The 19,796-nt window shown below is 38.7% G+C and overlaps 1 protein-coding gene across 1 annotated transcript; it reads left to right on the forward strand.

Moving 5' to 3' along the window:
• Positions 1 to 476: 476 nt before the first annotated feature.
• Cph (BCL11 transcription factor chronophage) lies at positions 477 to 15,456 on the forward strand. Its single transcript, XM_018538074.1, is given in 4 exon segments — positions 477 to 549; positions 552 to 638; positions 3,221 to 3,691; positions 13,086 to 15,456. Coding segments are annotated over 4 exon segments (2,817 nt in total). The 3' UTR covers positions 15,272 to 15,456.
• The last annotated feature ends 4,340 nt before the right edge of the window (positions 15,457 to 19,796 follow it).

Below are 19,796 nucleotides of genomic sequence, written 5' to 3' on the forward strand. Positions count from 1 at the left end.
CTGCTCCGTTCTTCCTCCTTCGCTCACCTTAAGCTCGTGAGGCTGCCGGTCCTCGCGCTGGGGTTGCGGAGGGTTCTCTACGCTACCGACAGTTTTAGTCCAACATCTGCCCCCGAAAAAACAAAAGCCCATTGTCGCTAACGACCGGTCGCGCGTCTCTTGTTTCTAACCGAGCGCTTTTGAATCGTAGGCGAATAACGGATCCGAGAGGCCCGTCCATTCAGGCGACTCACCGTTCCTTCCTTTCGCTCTCGCTAAACCTCTCTTCGGTCGTCGTATCCAACTCGACCGATTTCCTTTTTTTCCACCGGCAACAGAACCACAAGCCAGACGTCGCCTCGCCTTACCTCCGGGGTTTTTATCGAAAATTTTATCGGATTTTTACCATCGTTATTTCGCTCCCTCCTTTCTTTCGCGTTCGATTGTCAACGACGATCTCGGACAAACGCGATTAAAATCTCGCGTTCCTACGAAGAATGCGGGACGTCGCCGAGGCGCAATTGTCTCGTTCGAACACGAGTCTCGACTGTCTCGACACACTGAGACTTTGCAAACTTATCTCGCTTCCTGCTACCGTCATTCTTCCGGTGAAAAACGAGAGGTCACAGATAGCAGCCGCGAAAAAAATTTCACAGCTCGTCCGGACCGATTTTGAATGGGTCGAAAAATTGATTCTTATCGGAAACTCTCGATACGTTTAGACCTATGGAAAAATATTTTTATAACCTCGTTCTTGGCTTCTTGTCGAGAAGATACATCGAAATGTGATATCGACGAATTGTTATGGAATATTGCCGAGATGTATTTATCGTTTAAGCTGCGATGATTTTACGGTAGGAAATATTATCAGTTTTTGCGAATGTTGAGAGAATTTATAAATATATGATTGATCGGATAATTTTTGTATTCATAATAAATTCTCATATGTTTGATGATGCATGCACGCAAAACACAATATCAAAGATCTCTTAGAGACTTGTGTACTCACATTATTAAACATATTTAAAAATTCATACGATTATATTATAAAAATGTTGTCCCGATATACATAAGTTCAACAATTAACCTAAGCATTTTATACGTAAAAAAAGAAACAAGTAAAAAATAAGTAAAGAATAATTAAAGATATGTAAAATAGTTACAATTTACTGAAAGCTGACTGTAATTCAAGTTCCACCCACCGATCAAGATGTAATCCTAAAGGGTTGAAGCGTGCTCGAGTTTGCGCCCTGGTCAGTGGTCAAGCGGGCTCCGCCCAGAAAGAATCGAACGCCGTTGCGCATCGACAGAAAGCGAGAAACGAAGAAGGAGACACCAGTAACTACTAGGGGTAAACAAACAGGGGTTGGTGTAAAGGCAAAAAGAAGCGCGCGAAAAAGAGGAGCGAAGATCCCTTGAGAAGCGCCATGACGAAAGTGAGACGAAGATACGTAACAAAAACGGAGACAAAGGGAGAAACTCGAAAGGCGAAACGGGAATGAAGGGGAGGGAGGGGTGGGGTGGGGTGGGGAGGGAAGCAGAGAAAACGACTGCCAAGACGGTGGAGAGTTTTTCTTGTTTCGTCGCGAGCTTGCCGCGTCCCTATTCGGATAGATACGGACACTCAACTCGACGAGGGAGAGATCGATGTATGAAACTCCTGCCAATCTCTATGTTAATGCGCGAAACATATGAGAGAAAGGATATAAGACGTCGCGAGGAGTTCTGGTGTAGTTTCTCTTGAAGGACACTCAAAAGTGAATTGTTACGTCTGCGGCTGACCTCGGACCCTTTGCCCCTTGGACGACGGTGAATTATAACGGTTGCGTAAGAGGAAATTAGTCCTGTTTGTTACGAGGAAAGTTCGTTCGTGTCTAGATTAGGCGAATACCGCCTGCGGTCTATTTTATCGTCAAAAGGAAATGATTGAATCATGAAAATAAAAAAAAAAGGAAACTTTAATTCGAAATCGAAATTTTACAGGAGAGACAAAAGAATCCCTTTATTTTCTTATGCAGTACATATGGATGGAAAGAATGGTTTTGGTTCAAGTATGTAAAAATTTAGCTGGATGCTAAATCAAATTTGAAAATAATTTTGTTGGACCATCAAAATAATTATATAGAACGCTTAAGCGTTGATGACAATGCTGCAAAATATTTTAATATCTTGATATTTTGCAAATAATTTGAGTATCCTGTATAATTATTTTAATGATACAACAAAACTTTTTTTTCAGATTCCGATCTAATTAAATTTTTACGTACTTGAGTAAACTCGTTCTTTCTCTGTTATATTGATATTTTTACTTTTTTCTAAATGAAAAGCAAAGCCTGTCATAGAAAACGTTTTCAAACTCGTTATTCAATTTTCATTAAAATAAACATGATGTCTAATTTTAATTCCCTTAATTCAATTAGTCGCTATCATACACACGCGCATATCTATACACATATAAGTTTTACGGCTCCCGGCGAAACGAAATGCTCATCGAATCGTTCGTTTTGATATCTCATCACGGGATTATGGCTGCAGTCAGTTAATAGGTATCGTAAATCGTAATGATTAATGCCTCGCTGTGAATAATGCGCAAGACATATGTCTACACTTGGTTATATAATGGCATCTATAACATGTACATATCGATAGTAATACTGCTTTCACTATTCGTAGTCAAAGTCGGGAAACGATAATTGGGTTTCTTTTTTTGCCACACAATTGCATTAATGTGTTGTTTATTATATAATATTATAGAATTCAATATTATGCACCATGTAATTTTACATAATTTTAATAACGTAATTTTATGTTATTAAAATAGAGAAAATTATTTCAAATAAACAACACAGCGATAGAAATATTATTATATTCTTTTGCAAACACAGAAAGCTAAAGTCCTATTTTCAAAAATCAATATTTCGATTACTTCATATTTTTATGATGTCATTATCAATGAATAATTCAAAAAGAGTTCACATTACTATCACAAAAATAATAATCAAATATATAAAAAGTTATATAATTAAATAGAATTAAACAAAATAAAAGTGTAGCAAATTCGAAGCTATGTATATCTTTCTCTCTAAAACCTTCAAAGCGAATCTCACTCTAAAGAATGAAAGCTTACTTCTTTCGAGATTGCTTCAATTTTCATTCTTTAGAGTGAGATTTCAAAGAATTTAAAGAGTTATAATTACGTACTAACTCGCCAACTGCTTAATAAAAATTCCATCTAAACGAGATGTATCTCTCTCTGTTACAGCGGAAACCTCGCAAAGTACTACGTCCCCAGACACCGTCCAATGCGGGGGCTGCAGGGCGTCCTACCCCCTCGGAGAGATTGTCCGGTTCATCGAACACAAGGTCAATCATTGTCGGAGCACCCTCCAGGGTTGCCACAGTCCACCGGCGACGGCTGCGCCGGAGGATTCCGATCCGGAGGACGCCCTCACCCTGAAGACTGCCGATCCGGACTCGAAGTTGAACTCGGTACCCAGCATCTCTGCGCCCATCAACAAGAGGAGTGGCCGACTGGAGAGTCCGCCAACGCCTCAGGGTCCGGGACCGGATACCGGAAGTCCGATCGACCTGAAGGCAAGCGCCAGCTCGACGCCAAAAAGACGGACGGAAGCACCGGATGAGGACAAAGAAGATCTTCCGAAGAAGCAGAAGACCGAGTCCGTGGACGCCGACACGAACACAGTCAATTCTGGTAAATTTCTGCTTCTCTTTCTCTGGATTATTTTTTATTAGACGTATTTCATTTCAAGTAATAAATCATTGTTGAAGTGTTTTATTATTAGAACCAATCAGTAAATTTATATTGTGTTGTGAAATTAAATGTGCAACGTGAGATTCAGTCATGAAATAATTCAAAGTTCCAATCCCCAATTTCGCGTTCGGCTTTTATATCATAGATTCTGAATTTGGCAACGGTCTAAACGAGAAAATATGTCACGAATTTCCTATCGTGGTAAGTGTGCATCGAGGAAACTATAATATATTTCGAAATCTTTCTGGTTTGGCGAATTGTTGGTTTGCTCGAAAAGGGTGGAAGAGGGTGTTTTAAAGTACAGTTATAGGGGGCTGCCATGTGATGTCGAACCTGGCCGAACGGACACGAACAATGGATCAGTGGATTCGATTTTTGAATTTAAACCGCCCGCTCGGGGATTGGGGTGAACCTGCCCCTCATGCCTCCTCTCCCGCCCCACCTTTGACCCCTTTTTGTCGAGCGGTACATTGTCGTATGTCGAAGGGTTTAACGCGCGAGCGTTCTCATTCGGCGACGCGACATCCTGGATACGAAAGTACTACGTTATCTTCTTCGTGGTTTTTTTTTTATGTAGCATCGGAACGAAGTTGAAAAATTGCCTTAGCTTTTGTGTTTTCAATTTGAAAATTTCAATTGTACATGTGTTTGTACAATGATTGTACTACTATAAAAAAAAAAGAGACAGAAGAATTTCGAAAAAAGAATAATATATTTTATTCGTATAAAACTATTGTATTATTTAAAATAAATCCAGATCTATAAAAATATATTATTATATTATAATTCTCTATCTTCATTTTTATATAAATTTATCAGATAAACTTTTATCTTTTATTTTTTAACGAATAAAATAACTATTATTGATATATTGATTTTGCAACAATAAAATAATTCTAAAAACGAATTTTTTGCTCTTTAATTTAAAGAGTCTATATGATGTGATCTCATATTTGCGACGTTCTCGATGAATGAAATATTTCTTCTTTGACATTCTTATGCAATGTTTAATTGTGCAAACCAAACGTAATGAATTTACAATGTAGAATGGCCTTCGTTCTCTAAACCAAAATTAGTATTTTTTATTTTTCTTCGCAGTTAAATCATTTTTATGATCGTATACGAGAAAAATTTTCTTTACGAATAATATCCCAAAAATGTCAACAGTTAAAAAATATTAGCAACAAGTTCACTTTCTTAAATAAATAAAAAATTTTATTTTCGTAAAATTGTATTATTCGCATATGTGAATTCATCTCTTGAATAATACAAGTAAAAATTGATCTCATAAATATTATTTAAATCGTTCGTTGCTTCTATTTGCAACGAAGAACCTGAGTCCACTAAAAAATATACATATATATATATATATATGTATAAATTTGTATCGCTTCGAGAAACGAGGGCGGCTAAAATTTGCGGATTGTATCTCCCGAGGATCAGCATGTCGGTGGCTGCACACCGGTGTCTCTTTAAAGTTTCATCACGCTCTGTGGCATTCGCCCCAAACCCCTTTCGCTAGCTACACGTTCCAGCAGCGAGATAGAGAGTTTAACCCTTTCCGAACTGGTCCACGATCATAAGAATCTTCCTCGTCCGTGCTCATCCCGCCGCTCGCCGGTTAAGCCCCTTTTGTCGCCTTTTTTGTTGAATTTTTTGCCACCGGACAACTACGTCGAAAAGCCCAATTAGAATCGTCCTATTGTTCGGCCACGTGGTCCGCACGAGCCGTCCACGCGAAAGCGTGCCCATATGGGCGGACGTGAGCTGTGCCGGTGTATGTTAGATGATCAAGTCTCGAGCGTTGCGTACGAACAGGTAAAGCAAAATGCGTATCAGATACACACACGTGGGGTGACATTGACAGGATGTGCCAGGACCCTCGATGCTTAAACCGGTATAATTCCCTTTTCCAATAATTCTGATATTTTTATTATTTTCCTTTTTTTTTTCTATGAGACACACACAAAAAATGACAGTAATACGATTCAATTTTTTTTTAAAGTAGAAAATACTTTCTAGAAATGTATTTTTTTTTTTTTTCATTTTCATCTAATTGAGTTCAAAGAAGATTCACATTTTAAAGAATTCGTGATTTCGGGAAAAATTCAGTTATGTGCGGAAATAGAGAACAGAGAGAGCATCGCGCAAAAGAATGAGTTGAAGAACCGTGACGGACGAAATAAGTTCGGAGGGAAGGCTGAAGAGTATAGGAGGAAGGCGACGAAAAAGGAGCGATAATCCGTCGAAATTGACACCAACCAGCGCTCCCGGTGAGATGCAGATTTGATCTATCTGTCACGTTTGTCTGAGAATATTAATTCTCGTCCGTGGGTGAGGTTTTTCTCTGGCAGCTTTATGGTTCCTTTCCGACCCTCCCGCGTTTCTCTCGCCATCCTTTCCTTCCTAGCAAAGTCGACGACTCCCCGGACCGCCCGAGGTGAGCGGAGAATTGCTTGCGAATTGGCTGTCGCTCGGGGTTTCGGGATCCTGCAACTTTCTCGTCCTTCATCCTTCCGTTTCCTCCGTTCTCGCGGAAGGAAGTCGACAAGAACGGTGTGCGAGCGATACGCCTAAAAACTGGCGTCAGAAACTTTTTCGGCTATATATCACGCGAATCGCCGGAACCAGCCTACTTTATTTCATGCCCGTCCGTTATTTCATTTTTGCTTTATTTTGATAATGTAAATAATATATATATTATGTAAAAAATTTAATCACGTGCATTTTACAAATATTTTTTGTCGATGGAATGAAAAGAATGATACATGAGTGCGTGCTAATATAAAAATCAACGTGTGTCATCAATATGTCGGGTTCTTTGAGAAGTTTATTCCCGTTTCGACTACTTCAGTTCGTACTTTACCTTCTTTCTTCTTTACCAATAGCTGCTTTTCTCGCTTCCTTTGCTCTTGCCTCGCGCGTTCCGTGTAAAAGAAAGCTCGCGAGAACGAGAGAGAGAGAAAGAGGAAGAACGTCATCAAAGCTTACAAAGCTCAGAAGTTCAATATACACGACTTCAACACGCTACGACGCGTTTAAATTACCAGGTCGAGTGGCTTTTTGATTAATTTTTTTTCCTTACATCCTTGTGTCGTAAAACGAGTCCGTCATCCGCGTTTTCCTCTTTCTCTCGGTGGTATACTGTATTACAGAAAAATCGAAGTACCTGCAAAGGCAGATCTCTTAGATCTCTCTCGATGAGAGATGGATAATATTAGATTTCGCTCCAGTTCTTCCAACATTCTTATGCGTTTTTATGTTTCGTTTGTATTACTCTCAATTTTTTCAGATTAAACGTATACTCGTAATTACAAATACATTTGATTGTATTTATGACATATAAAAATTCAATTTTATACATTCTCTGTTGTTGTTGTCTCGCTTTAGGAACATGTTCTTCTTGTGTTAAGTCATCATGAAAAACTCGAATAATAAACTCTTTTAATAAATTGAGATTCAGCCCTCTCTGAAAGGGTTAATAGCGAGTGGTCCATTCGCAAGGTTTGCGGTTGGAACGGACAAACTGAGTAACGGAGGACATAAAGGCTCGTGAAGAGCAGTCTGACCAATCCTATCGCGAAATGGTAGTGACCACAAGGAGTATGTTGCGCGACCATTCGAATATTCGTTTAGAGGCTGGAAACGTACCGGTCGACATATTCATGATTTTAACAGCTTTGGTTCTTTGTCGCGCGACACTCTGCGGTAGGTTGAACAGGTCGTAAATAAAAATTCACTGGAAAAAATCTGCATGCTAGGGTTACATGATATTATTGGCGGATATATATTATTGGCAATAATATGCGATCTTTTATATTTTAATGATGCAATATATGTTTGTTTTGATAATTGATTACATTTTATTAGAATTGTATATGTATATTTAAATTACGAAAGAGAAGTTAGATAACTTTAATTCGTAGTTTTGACATAACTTATCTGAATTTCTTTGAAGTGTATTTGACATTCGATGTAACAAAGGTCACGTCATATATCCTGTTATTTTTTTATATTACTTAATTCCTTTGTTCACTACAAAATTATTTTTGGTATATATTAAACATACAACATCTCGTTACTGCGATATAATATTTATCTCAGCTGGTTATTTAATTAATAGGTCCAGTAAAATGATTAAAATCACCCGCAAACTATCCACGTGGACATAATCCGTTGTGCGTTGTCCCTTTTAAGTGCAGCCCTTGTATCGACGACAAAGTGCATACGTCGCATACGTTAGCTAATCGATATTTTAATATTGTCACACGCCATTCCGGATTAAAGGCCTTTATGTGTGTTGTTGTGTGTGCATGCGTGTGTATATCATGACGTCATTGAGCGGCAGATGTTCTGTCCAAAAAGATTTCCTAGAGCACGATACAATGTCCTTTACACGATTAAAATTTGCTCGTATGCACAAAACTAGGCATAACACTTACGATCATATGTGTAATCGCAAATGATCTTTTTCAACTTGTGTACAAAATTTTGAAGCATTAATATGGCGGAAAAGATATAATTTTATAACTCTAGAGTCGTTCAAGATTTATAATAGTTTGATTCAGTTTAAATACCAAATTTCAAATATATACAAACAATATCAAATCTTATTGTGGACCATGAGAGTTTAAACTAATAAGTACCGCAGCATCCAAGATCCAGCTTGACCATTACATGTTTTCATCGGTATTTGTTAGTTCAAATATATACATATATTTTTAAATAAATAAATAAATATATTTTTTTAGATAAAACGAAATATGCTTATATTACATATCGATTATTTTAACGTTCAATTATTTTATTTAATTATAACTAATTAATTGTCGAATAAAAATTATTCAGCCTTTTATATTTATTTTAAATTTTGCAAAAAATAATTTACATTTGTATTTTGACATTTTAAAGGGACAAATTTAAAAAGCCTATGGAAACGTATTGTATTTTGAGAAAAATTGGTAGAAGGGAGTTTGTGTTAAGTCTTCCGTAAAAGGGTTGAAAGGAAGTATTCGTAGGATGACCGGGACTCGAATCGTTCTTAAACAATAGTGTTCCGAACGATTTGCCCGTAAACGTCGCATAGACCAATTTGTCGGGCAATTTCTGGAGAAAATCGGTCGGTCACTATCGTCGGAGGGCCGAGTCTCATGTACAGACATATTGTTCATTTGATTCTGGTGGCCCTTCTGTGTACGCCAATCTTATTTCGACATTTAAACTTTTCTACACGAATATACGTGTCTTGAAAAATATTTAAGTTGTACGCAAATTGTATTTTAATGCGCACATATTCTCTGTCTCTTTCGTCGATCAATAATTTTATTCTACTGTTTACTTTCACGCGTGTTCTTTAAAGGGTAACCAAATCTATAATATAATATTAAATTGAAGAGAGAATTTTAATAATTATTTTAACTTCATAAGTCATAATTACATCTATCTTTATTTTTCACACAAGTAAAGTTTGTTTGAAAGAAAAGTTTGTAACTACGCACTAATCTATTGTGTGATACGCCAAGACGATTGTGCAACATATCAAATTCTGTGCTTATCCGATAAAAAATCACCGCGAGCGATAACGCGCATCCGAATTACAACCGGCTAGCCAGCCATTTCCTATAGACATGGTCATGAAATCTGGAGAAATAATCCTAACAGATGGCTACCCGCGAGGTTTGCATATGAAAAGCGCTGGGTCGTGAATCAATACACTTTTATTATGCTCAAGCACTTGCTTATCTCTCTCGTCTTCCCGTCGGCATCTTCCTTCCCCGGGGAAGTCGGCAATATTTTCGACTTCTAGGGAAAAAAAAGAACCGCCTGGCCGCTCAAGAAAAAGGACGAGGGCGAAGAAAAGTAGCGTATATAGTGAATACTCGAATAAAACAATACACCGAATTTTCGCACTTTACCATTTGGTTCTGACGCCTGTTTCAGGATGACCCGATCGTCTTGTCCTCATTCTCTTTTATGATTTTTCCTCTCTCTCTCTCTCTCTCTCACATATGTTTTAATTTTTATCCGGAACCAAAACTTCATACCAATTTGTATTTCACGTTCCTTCCGTCAAAGAATCAAACTGAAGACGACTTGAGAAAATTTCGAAGTCTGAAAAGTTTTTACCCATTTCGAACGACAGTCTTTTCCTTGACATATGTATGTACGCAATTTCCGTATTCTTTTATGTTTAATTTGAACTGAGAATTATAGCAAACAAATTTTGAAAAAGGAAAGGCTATTTAAAAAATGCCACGATTTCATAAAATTTTAGATTCTTATAAATTTAATATTTTCAGAATATTAGTTTTTATTAAATTATAAAAATATTTAATGTATTTAATATTAACAACTTACAAATATTATTGCCTATCTAAAAGTATGTAAATAAATAATATTATATCTAAGCATAACAAATGTTTTTTGAAAGGAAATTGAATTGAGAATTGAAACGTCAATTAAAAAGTAACAGTTTTTTTTTATGAAACTTCTACAAAAGTACAGTTTAATTGTACAATTTTTGCGATAAAGTGGAGCCCATTTCTTTGAGAACAAAAAGTTGAGGTATTAAAGTTGAAGTTGCTAGAAATACGATTACACAAAAAAAAAATTAAAATAGTTCATTTTTTAATACATGCTTTTCTTCTTGAACAAAGTTCTTAGTAAATCAGGAAATCGTTGAGGATATCTAGCCTATTCATTTGCGATCTTTGTGCCTTGTTTCTCTGCGACTTTCTCCACGTTCTTTCTGTCAATCAAAAAATCACGCGCGTCAATGAGATGAGATTGCAACGAGTGTCTTTCATTCCATGCTTGCTGTGACGCGTAAACGCTGCAAGCGTAATCCTGGTGAAAGGTCAGCAAGGCGAGGAAGAAAAGTCTCTCGCCCACTGTCGGGCTCGTTATTCTACTTAGCACCTTGTTATATACAACGAAATGTGTTCTATTGTGTATTGTCGCGAGATAAACTATCATTTACCCGTTGACGCGCGCGACGAGTTGTTCCTAATTTTATTTAAGATTCATTGTCTTCGCATCCTGCTCATCGGGCTGATCTCTTAAAAGAGATGCCACTTCTACGAACTGTTCTGAGTAATTTCACGTCAATGTAAAATTATAATCGTACAAAAGTGAGGAAATAAAATTCTGAAATCTCATTAAAAATATATTTACATTCGTATCATATCGGTTAAATAGATTATTATACATAAAATAATAATATGGCTCTCAATGAGAATAAAATTCAAAATAAATTAGAAAAGCTACGAGCCAATAATATTGTTTAATATTTAAAATACAAATAATGTTTAAAATGTTTATAATTTTAAACAATATCGTTGACTCGTAGATCTTCTACATAATTTACTATTTTGAAGATTATTATATATTTAGAATAAATCAGTGGATATTATTATTTACTACCAAAAAGAACAACTTTTTGTCATAATGTTCATCGAAATAATGTTTCTAATATGATACACAAAAAGGATGGTTCAGTCTGGCGACCCTTCAGCTTTAAAACGATCTCGGAGCTTTATTTCTAACAAAGATCTTTTCGTATCTCGAACGGCCATTTAATTAGGACCACTTTATTTTACTCCAGCCTTTTGTCTCCGGCTGACTTTCCCTCCCGTCGTCCAAGTACTGCGAGACAGTGAGGTACAATGGGGAGGAGAGGAGACAAGTCCCGAACTTTTTAATCTCTTACAAGAGGAAGTATACCCCTGCCCACTACAACGCGCTCGTATTTATCTCGTCTAAGAAGTTTCTTCCTGAATAATGTCGCGTGCGTATTTATTTGTCTGTGCGAGACGCTCGCATTCTCAAATTCGACAGGTCTGATTTTGCCAAATTAAAAGAGAAAGAAATTCGTGGTAGTTTGAGGAAAGTTTCGCAGCCAAAAGGTTCCTTTGGTACTAAGACGGCTGAATAAGTCGTACTTTATTCTGTAAAAAATTGTACTTGCATTAAAAAATTGTTTCTGTTCAGAGACATCCACGTATCCAAAAAAAATACATATTTTATTTAAACAAAATTTTGAAAAAAAGGGAAGAATTAAATAAAAAAAGAAATAATACATTATACGCACGCGCATGAAAGTATTTTCATAAAAATGATTAATTAATATTTTAAGGGATTTCGTAGTGTTTCTTAAGATGTAAATCTTCTCCTGCAATCCCTGACGTCCGGTATTATGATTCGAGAGAATATGCTGTCCGGGTAATGTTCCACGGTGCTTTTACTCGCAAAGTGAGGGTCGCCCTTAAGCACATGGTGCGTGCATCCTTGGCCTTTCTCTCCCTTTTTCAACAATCCTCTCTCATTCCTACCGTCAAGGCGACGTCGAATTAATAAAAGCCCTCAGATTCGCGCGACGGGCGTCTACTGTGCTAAGCGGGGTGTGAAAAATGGCCGAAAATCTGATATTCCGGATTAAAAACATTGAAATTCAAAACCCGTCCCTCCCGCATCATAAGCTTCCGCGCGCGCCATAGGGAAGGAGGGTCGAGAAGTCGTTAAGGGTCAGTTTCAGCCGCATGCCGTGGTAACCGACCCCCGTTGGCCCAACGATCCTCTCCCGCGCTCCCCGACAACCGTCTCTCGACGAGGATATTATTTTTAAGCCCCCGCAACTCGCCGGCCCGAACCGCAATTTGACACAGACGCGCCGTTTGAATTCCGAATTCAATCGGTCGAAGTCCGATCTCAGTCCCGATTCCGCGAAATTAAGGGTGGTTCGAAAATTGATAGCGTTGCTCGAAGGCATGTACGCGCACATGTTATATGTGTACGTGCGGGTTTTACGAGCTGTCGTCACATGCTCGCGAAATTACCGTGCAGCTTCAAATCCTGTCGTCAGATTATTACGATATATCTAGAGCCTTATAATCATCTTATCCGTAGCTATAACCCGTCGAATTATATTAGCCTCGTCAACGCAACCCTCTCTCATTTTCTCATTCAAAAATAAACTTCAATTTCTAAAATAATCGTACTACTACGTACCGAGTACGTTTAATAGAAAGAATTACGAGGATTTTTACGTTTTATCTTAACATAAACTTTTCCATTTTTTGGAAAATTTTAAAAGTATTACAAGGTAATATACATATATATCGTATTAATATTAATTATGAAAAGAACATTCACGAAAGCACATGAAAGAATTTAATTTACAATTATACACGAACGATGAATCCATAAAATTTTAACGTTTTCATAAACTTTGTAGAATTTGATATATTTAAATTTTTCGAATGCTAAAACAAAATTCGTTTTGTTTTAGAGACAATGAACTTAAGTCTTAACACCACAACATCGTTGTCTGTTTCAGAACCAAGGTGGCTACAGTGCTCGCAATGTTCTCGACGGTTGTGCTCAGCATGGGAGCTGCTTCAGCATGTACAGAGCATGCACGGTGCCCGTCTCTACTGCTCCTCCTCCTCGTCGGCGAACTCGTCGTCGAACACTCCGGCGCCTAGTCCACCGACGCCTACACCGACGCACGCGCATCATTTAAGTCCGCCAAATCATCTAAACTTAAGCGGCAAATCTACCGGAAGTTCCTCGGCAGCGAACTCTTCCGGCGGTACGAACACGAGTGGCAGTAGTGGTAGCCGACAACAGCTTCAGACCTCGTCCTTGGTGGGCGATCCTCTTCATAGTTTTTTGAGGCTACCTCAACACTTGGAACGAAGTTTCCCGCCCATGTTCAGGCCCGACTTCCTTACCTTGAATCCCTTGGCGGGATATAGAGGTCTTCAGGAGCTGCAGACGGCCACGCGGAATCTGCAAAACCTGGGTGACCCGCTTCGCGGTATGGATGGTTTAAATCTGGGGGATCCACTGGTACGCAGCTCATTGGATTCCCTAAATAATGCCCGGAACCTGGCGAACCTGGCCGAACTGTCGCACGGCCGTGGCCTCGCAGGCCAACCACACCCACCACCACTTGAAGCGAACCTGGATTTTTACTCAGCGCGCCTAAGGAGCCTCGCTAATCCGTCCTTAGGCGCGGCTCCACCTACACCTAGCGGTAATCCTACGACAAATCCCCCTCCTCCACCGGTACCATCTGTACCGCCAGTCCCTGTCGCCAGCAGTGTTCAACAGCAGCAGCAACAGCAGCAGCAGCAACAACAGCAACAACAATCGCAGCAGCAACAATCTCAACCCCATTCACAGTCAGTGGAACCGCCTAGTCCGGCCTCAGCCAACCCCGCGAATTTAACCCACAGTGGTCATCAAAAAGAGAACTCGCCGCCTTGTTACAGTCAAAGCCCAGTGGGTCATCATAATAATAATAATTCGACCGACAGCGAGAAGACTAGCCCACCAGTAGCCTCCACGCCAATTATTAATGATTCTTCATCGGAGACGGTGTACACGTGCGAAATCTGTGACAAAAAATTTCGCTTCCAATCAAACTTGATCGTTCATCGTCGCAGTCATCGGGACAAAGAAAGGCAATATCAGCAACAAGAAAGCACGCAAGACAGCCAGAGTACACCGACGAGATGCGAAGTGTGCGACATTGAAGTAGCGAGCTTCACCGAATTAAGGAAACACATGAGGAAGGAACATCAAGAGCACTTGAACTCGGCCGCCAGTCCGCAAGGCAGTGTTGAAACGGTGCCGGACGATGGGTCCAGCTGCGATGAAAACATGGACCTGGACGAGATGGAGGAGAACGAGCAGAAGAATGAGCGGGAGGATGCAGAGGAAAATACACCGGAGGACCTAAGCACTACTCAAGGACAGAACGGCGAGGAGAGTGGTTGTCGGGTGGAGAAGCCGGCCAGTTTGGTGGGCGATCTCATGGAGAAATTTGGTCTGAGCAACATCGCTCAATACTCAGAAGCTTATCGACAAGCATTACAAGAAAATCATCGCAGCGGTTTCCTCAAAACTGATTCGCCGTGCAACCTCACTAATACGCTCAATAATAACAAGGAGAAGGAAAGCGCTCTCTCGCCCACGAATTTTAACTCCTCAACAACGCCGAATATTTTTTCTGGTCAGGGATTTCCTAGATCTTCAGGGCCAGATTTCGGAGGTCTTTGGCTACCTAGTCCGCATTACCTGGAGAATAATGAGTTTCGTAAAGCGAGCAAGGCAACGACGTCCACTCTAGCGCTCCAGGGCTTGCCAAGTCCGCTGCTGAAGAAGGAGCGGAGCGGCCGAAACGACACTTGCGAGTATTGTGGCAAAGTTTTCAAGAACTGCTCAAATCTAACGGTGCATAGGCGGTCGCATACCGGCGAGAAGCCGTACAAGTGCGAGCTCTGTTCATACGCATGTGCCCAGAGCTCGAAGTTGACCAGGCACATGAAGACCCATGGCCGACACGGCAAGGACACGTATAAATGTCGCTTCTGTGAAATGCCATTTTCGGTGCCGAGCACGTTGGAAAAGCACATGAGGAAATGCGTAGTGGTGGTACAACAGGGCCCCAAGTTGGACATTCCGTACCCAGTGATCAAGGATGAAGACTCTTCACTTAGTAGTAAGGATACTTGATCCTGGAACGGAAGCCTACCGCCAATCCCGCCGTTGTGGCCGCACAGGCCGCCTTATCCGGTATACTGAAGATGAAGGAATCTTTTGTCTTCGGGGACCTCGAGAAAAAAAGAGACGAACAACCCAACTGTGGGTCTCGCAAGATCGGATTTTATCGAGACGGCGCGACCTCAGAAGGATCTCTTGACGCGAAATGTCCGAGGTTATTACCTCTCGGGATTAGGAGGGGTGGTAGGTCGATGCACGATCTCGAGCATCTCTGACCGAACGGCCTGGAAATGGTCGGTCGAGTCATCAAGTAGTAAAAAAAAATTATCGAGAACTGAAAAATCTAGCATAGCTGGAGTTTCGACTGAGTTCGAGGAAGAAAGAATCCTCACGCGCGATCGCGAGAATGCAATCGTGAAGGCGATGTACAGATGACGAAAATAAAAGGCAGCAGATAAAGAAAGTAGGTACTCGACAAGAAACCCTACTCCGCGTTTAACCCACTAGAAAACAAACAAATGGTTACCAGTTTGCGAGTCTCAGCACACACAGCTATTTAAATTATATATATATGTCTCTATAAATATAGTTTATAAATGACGGGAAAAGACACTATAAATATAAAGCTGCATATATATACATACAGATAAAAAAAATGAATAAATATACATATATATAAATATATAAATATATATAAATATAAAAAGAAATGCAAATACAAAGAATATAAATATTATAAATAAGATAACGAACAATAGTTCGTAAATTTATTATCGCATTTGAAGATTATTTATTTAATAATAGATATATATATATACATATTGTATAACGTAATATATATATATAAATATTATGAAAATCTGCACTGGCCGTGTATTATATAGGGACAAATTGGAATGCAGTCTTTTTGTACATTACACGACGTCGCTTCGTAAGAACGCGTCAATGGAACCGACGCGTCTTTTTAAAATGCATCGATTTCCTTAGCACATAAGGAGAACTGGCAACTTCGATGATTCTGTATGTACATATTTAAAAACATCGATATTTGAACCACTGTTATATATATACATATATCAATATGTATAGGATAATTGAGAATATTCGATTTAAGTAATATATGATGAAAAGAGAAGCTAGTACCTATAAATTCTAGCTCGATCCTATGTACAATGTAATTATACCTATTATCGGCGACTCTATTACCTTTATTAATATTATTATTACACTTATTATATTGTCTTTATTATTATTAACATTATTATTGTTTTGTAACATGATTATTATTGTCATTATTACTATTATTGCTCTATTATTATTATTATCATTATATTATTATTACATTTGTCACTATTATCATTACGGTTGCAGTGAGTTTAAGCGCCGCTTTCATTATTTTATTCCGATATTAAATTATTATCGCAGATGTTTTTAAAGGTTAAGGAAATGCCAAAGTTGTTTAGGTTTATAAGCCGCTGATTTTGCATCGCGCGATGTGCCCATCGAGGTAGAGGAATCGTTTAAATTAGAAAAATTGTAGAAACTGCATTTCACTAAAGACTGTTATGATCGTAATCGAAACCGATAAATTAATCGATTCTATCCTTGGAATAAAGTACTCCAATCGGGAACATTCCTCCTTCGACGGTCACCTCGCAGCCACGTCGAGAATATCATCAGCGCGCTTTGTTCGTTGATTATATTTATTGTCGCAACGGTGTCGAACCGTGCTCGGCTTTCGCGGGATCGATACTGAACATTGATCCAGCGAAAATCGTCCCGCGGCCTGACCGAGGCGCAATCAGAATCGAATTTCCGTTTTCTCTCGTCCTCGTCCAAGACTGAGGCTTTCGGGCGACGCGACGATTGTTCTACAAGTTTTTACGTTCCATTTTAAGTAGCGAAATAATTTTTCTTTCTACCCTTCCTTTTGTTTTCCTCAACGACGTCTCGTCGACATAAACGTTTTCGAAGAGAACTGTTCCTAAAGAGAGAGAGATATATATATATATATATATACATAGGCAATAAGGTGAAAACGAAAATAACTTCGCGATACGTGAGAATGCGAATATCGATGTGATTGCGTGTCTTTATGTGATTTCATTGTGCGTGTTATCTTCTCGTTCCGGGGATGAATGTTGCGCGTATGTGTGAAGTTGATGGTGAGAACGCGAGAAAGCATAAAGCGATTTTAAAAACTCATATCAGATAGTTCTCTCGGTGTTAGACGTGTACGGCCCTAGATAAAAAAAAAAACTCTCGTTATCTAGTTAAAAGTTTGTTAGATCGATTCCTGAAATACGTACATGCCAGGCTCCGCGTTTATACAACATACTGTAAATAATGGCACTGCCCGTAGCGATGATTCGGAAGCAGAAAGAGAGCCGCATCGTCGAAAAGTTATTTAATGATCGTAATAAAAAAAAAAAGATAAGTTATACGATGATTTTTTTTCTTTTTTTTTTTGTGTAACGACGTGTTTTGTTGTTCACAATTATTGTGAACGGAAATTGGATCTAAAACGATCGAGCGAGATATGGGGATGATAATCCCCTTCGAGAATTCGCGGAATGAATGGAGAGAGAAAGAGAGCGAGAGCGAAAGAGAGAGAGAGAGAGAGAGAGAGCGAGAGAAATTTTTGATCGAGCACCGTGTGTGTAATCGACGAAATAAAAATTCTGCGGCACGTCACTATACACGAATACGCGTACTTTGATTTCGGAAAATTCTTCCTCCTACTCTACTTCCTTTTTTTTTTTAATTCACGTTTATCCCACATAGGACCAAATTCCCCTGCCTCACCGAAACAAAGGAGTGACATGTGTCAAATGCAAATCTCGCGGCGGGCGATCGGACCGGCGGGATGCGACGAGGGCAATAACAAATTTAGGCGACATGGAAAAATATCCTTACGCTATAGAGAGAGATACACGGTAAACGCTGTAGTCGTAATAAATTGTAATGTAAATCCGATATGAATATTGCCACTGGGCAATTTCCGCTTTATTCGCACCAGTCGCGCAACAGCGTTTAATGTGTTACCTAAAATATAATAATGCGCGAACTCCACGTTATCTCGATTAATTGACGTATTAATAATAAATTAATCTGACTGTCCCGTCGTATCCTCCGGTTGGTTTCTAACGTTTCTACAGGGTAAAACACATAAAATGCTAAAAGATAATCCCAGAACGAACATCAGGAGTATAGTCGAGCAAAGTATCTAGGCAGTCGATATAATTTAAAACTACGAAGTATTTCCTATAATTATAATAAGAGAAAGAGAGAGCGCAAAGGGAAGAATTTTTTTTTCCATAGAGTCGATTACGGGGAAAAAAGAGATGCGAAAGAGTACGATAATAGCAGGGAAATTGGATTTTTAGGAAATCTTCTGATCCAGGGTAAATAATCCGAAGCTCGGTTTCTAGGGACAGAATATGTGACCGGGTTAAACCTGGCATTGAACACTTTTAACCGAGGATCGACATTAAGGCAATACGAAAAATAAAAAAAAACCCAGGCATCTCCGAGTAAACTCCGGCCGAGGCTTGCGACAAACGTTGGCCGAGCTTTACCTCGCAGAGGTCCCTAATTGTAAACATAGCAGATACGGTGTATGTCTTGTGCGATTCAAATAAACGACATTGTTTTTAAATAACCTATACTATTTGAGTTCATTTCATTCTTACACTCCTACACCATATCCTTCCGGTCTTTATGCCAATTGTGTAACAATTTAATCCTTATGGATATTAGTTACTGCAGAGAAGTTTCTTTGTAACTGTATATATTCTATGTACATTCTACGTATTATACATGGGACAACCTCGTAATTAGGTTGAGGAGGATTAAATAAAGTTCGAAACGTACCGTGAAATTTAGAAAGTCACGCTGTAAATGAAAATTAAATAAATTGTCACGTTTCTATCTAAGCTCGTTTAATCTATGACCTGGGTTGGGTCTTTATTGTTTACTGCGGTTCTTACACGAGCGTAATTAAGTGACATCGAGTGTCTGTTTTAATTAATTTATTAATATTCTACGTATGTTTTAGATTTTCAAATAAAAAGATAGTTTATGGATAATTTTGTGCTTTTTAACTTTTCGATATATTTTTAGAAGCAAGAATAAATAATAATAACGGATTTATATATATTTTCATCAATTTAAACATAATATTTTTATAAATTTTTAACTTTCTAGAAAAGTCGAAATTTTTTACGCGTGTGATATCACTCGTTTTAACTTTATATTTGTATTCGTAAAATTATTTTTAATTAGTTATATATACCTATATTTTATAAATCATTATGTGGTTAATTAATTGATTCTTTAAAAAATGAGAGACTCTCAATTATCTGTCTGCGACATCAGTTTCCGATACGCGTCTGTCAAACGTACGCGTAGAAAGCTTGTTACATAAATTGTTTAACTCGTCCCGAGTCACTATCATTCGCCGCCCATTGCATAATGTGTTTCGCAACAGTTTAAAACACAATTAAAATGAATTCGTCACGTCGAAAAGAAATATTCG

Source organism: Cyphomyrmex costatus, unplaced genomic scaffold (assembly GCF_001594065.2).
Source record: "Cyphomyrmex costatus isolate MS0001 unplaced genomic scaffold, Ccosl1.0 scaffold192, whole genome shotgun sequence".
Taxonomy (NCBI): Eukaryota; Metazoa; Arthropoda; class Insecta; order Hymenoptera; family Formicidae; genus Cyphomyrmex; species Cyphomyrmex costatus.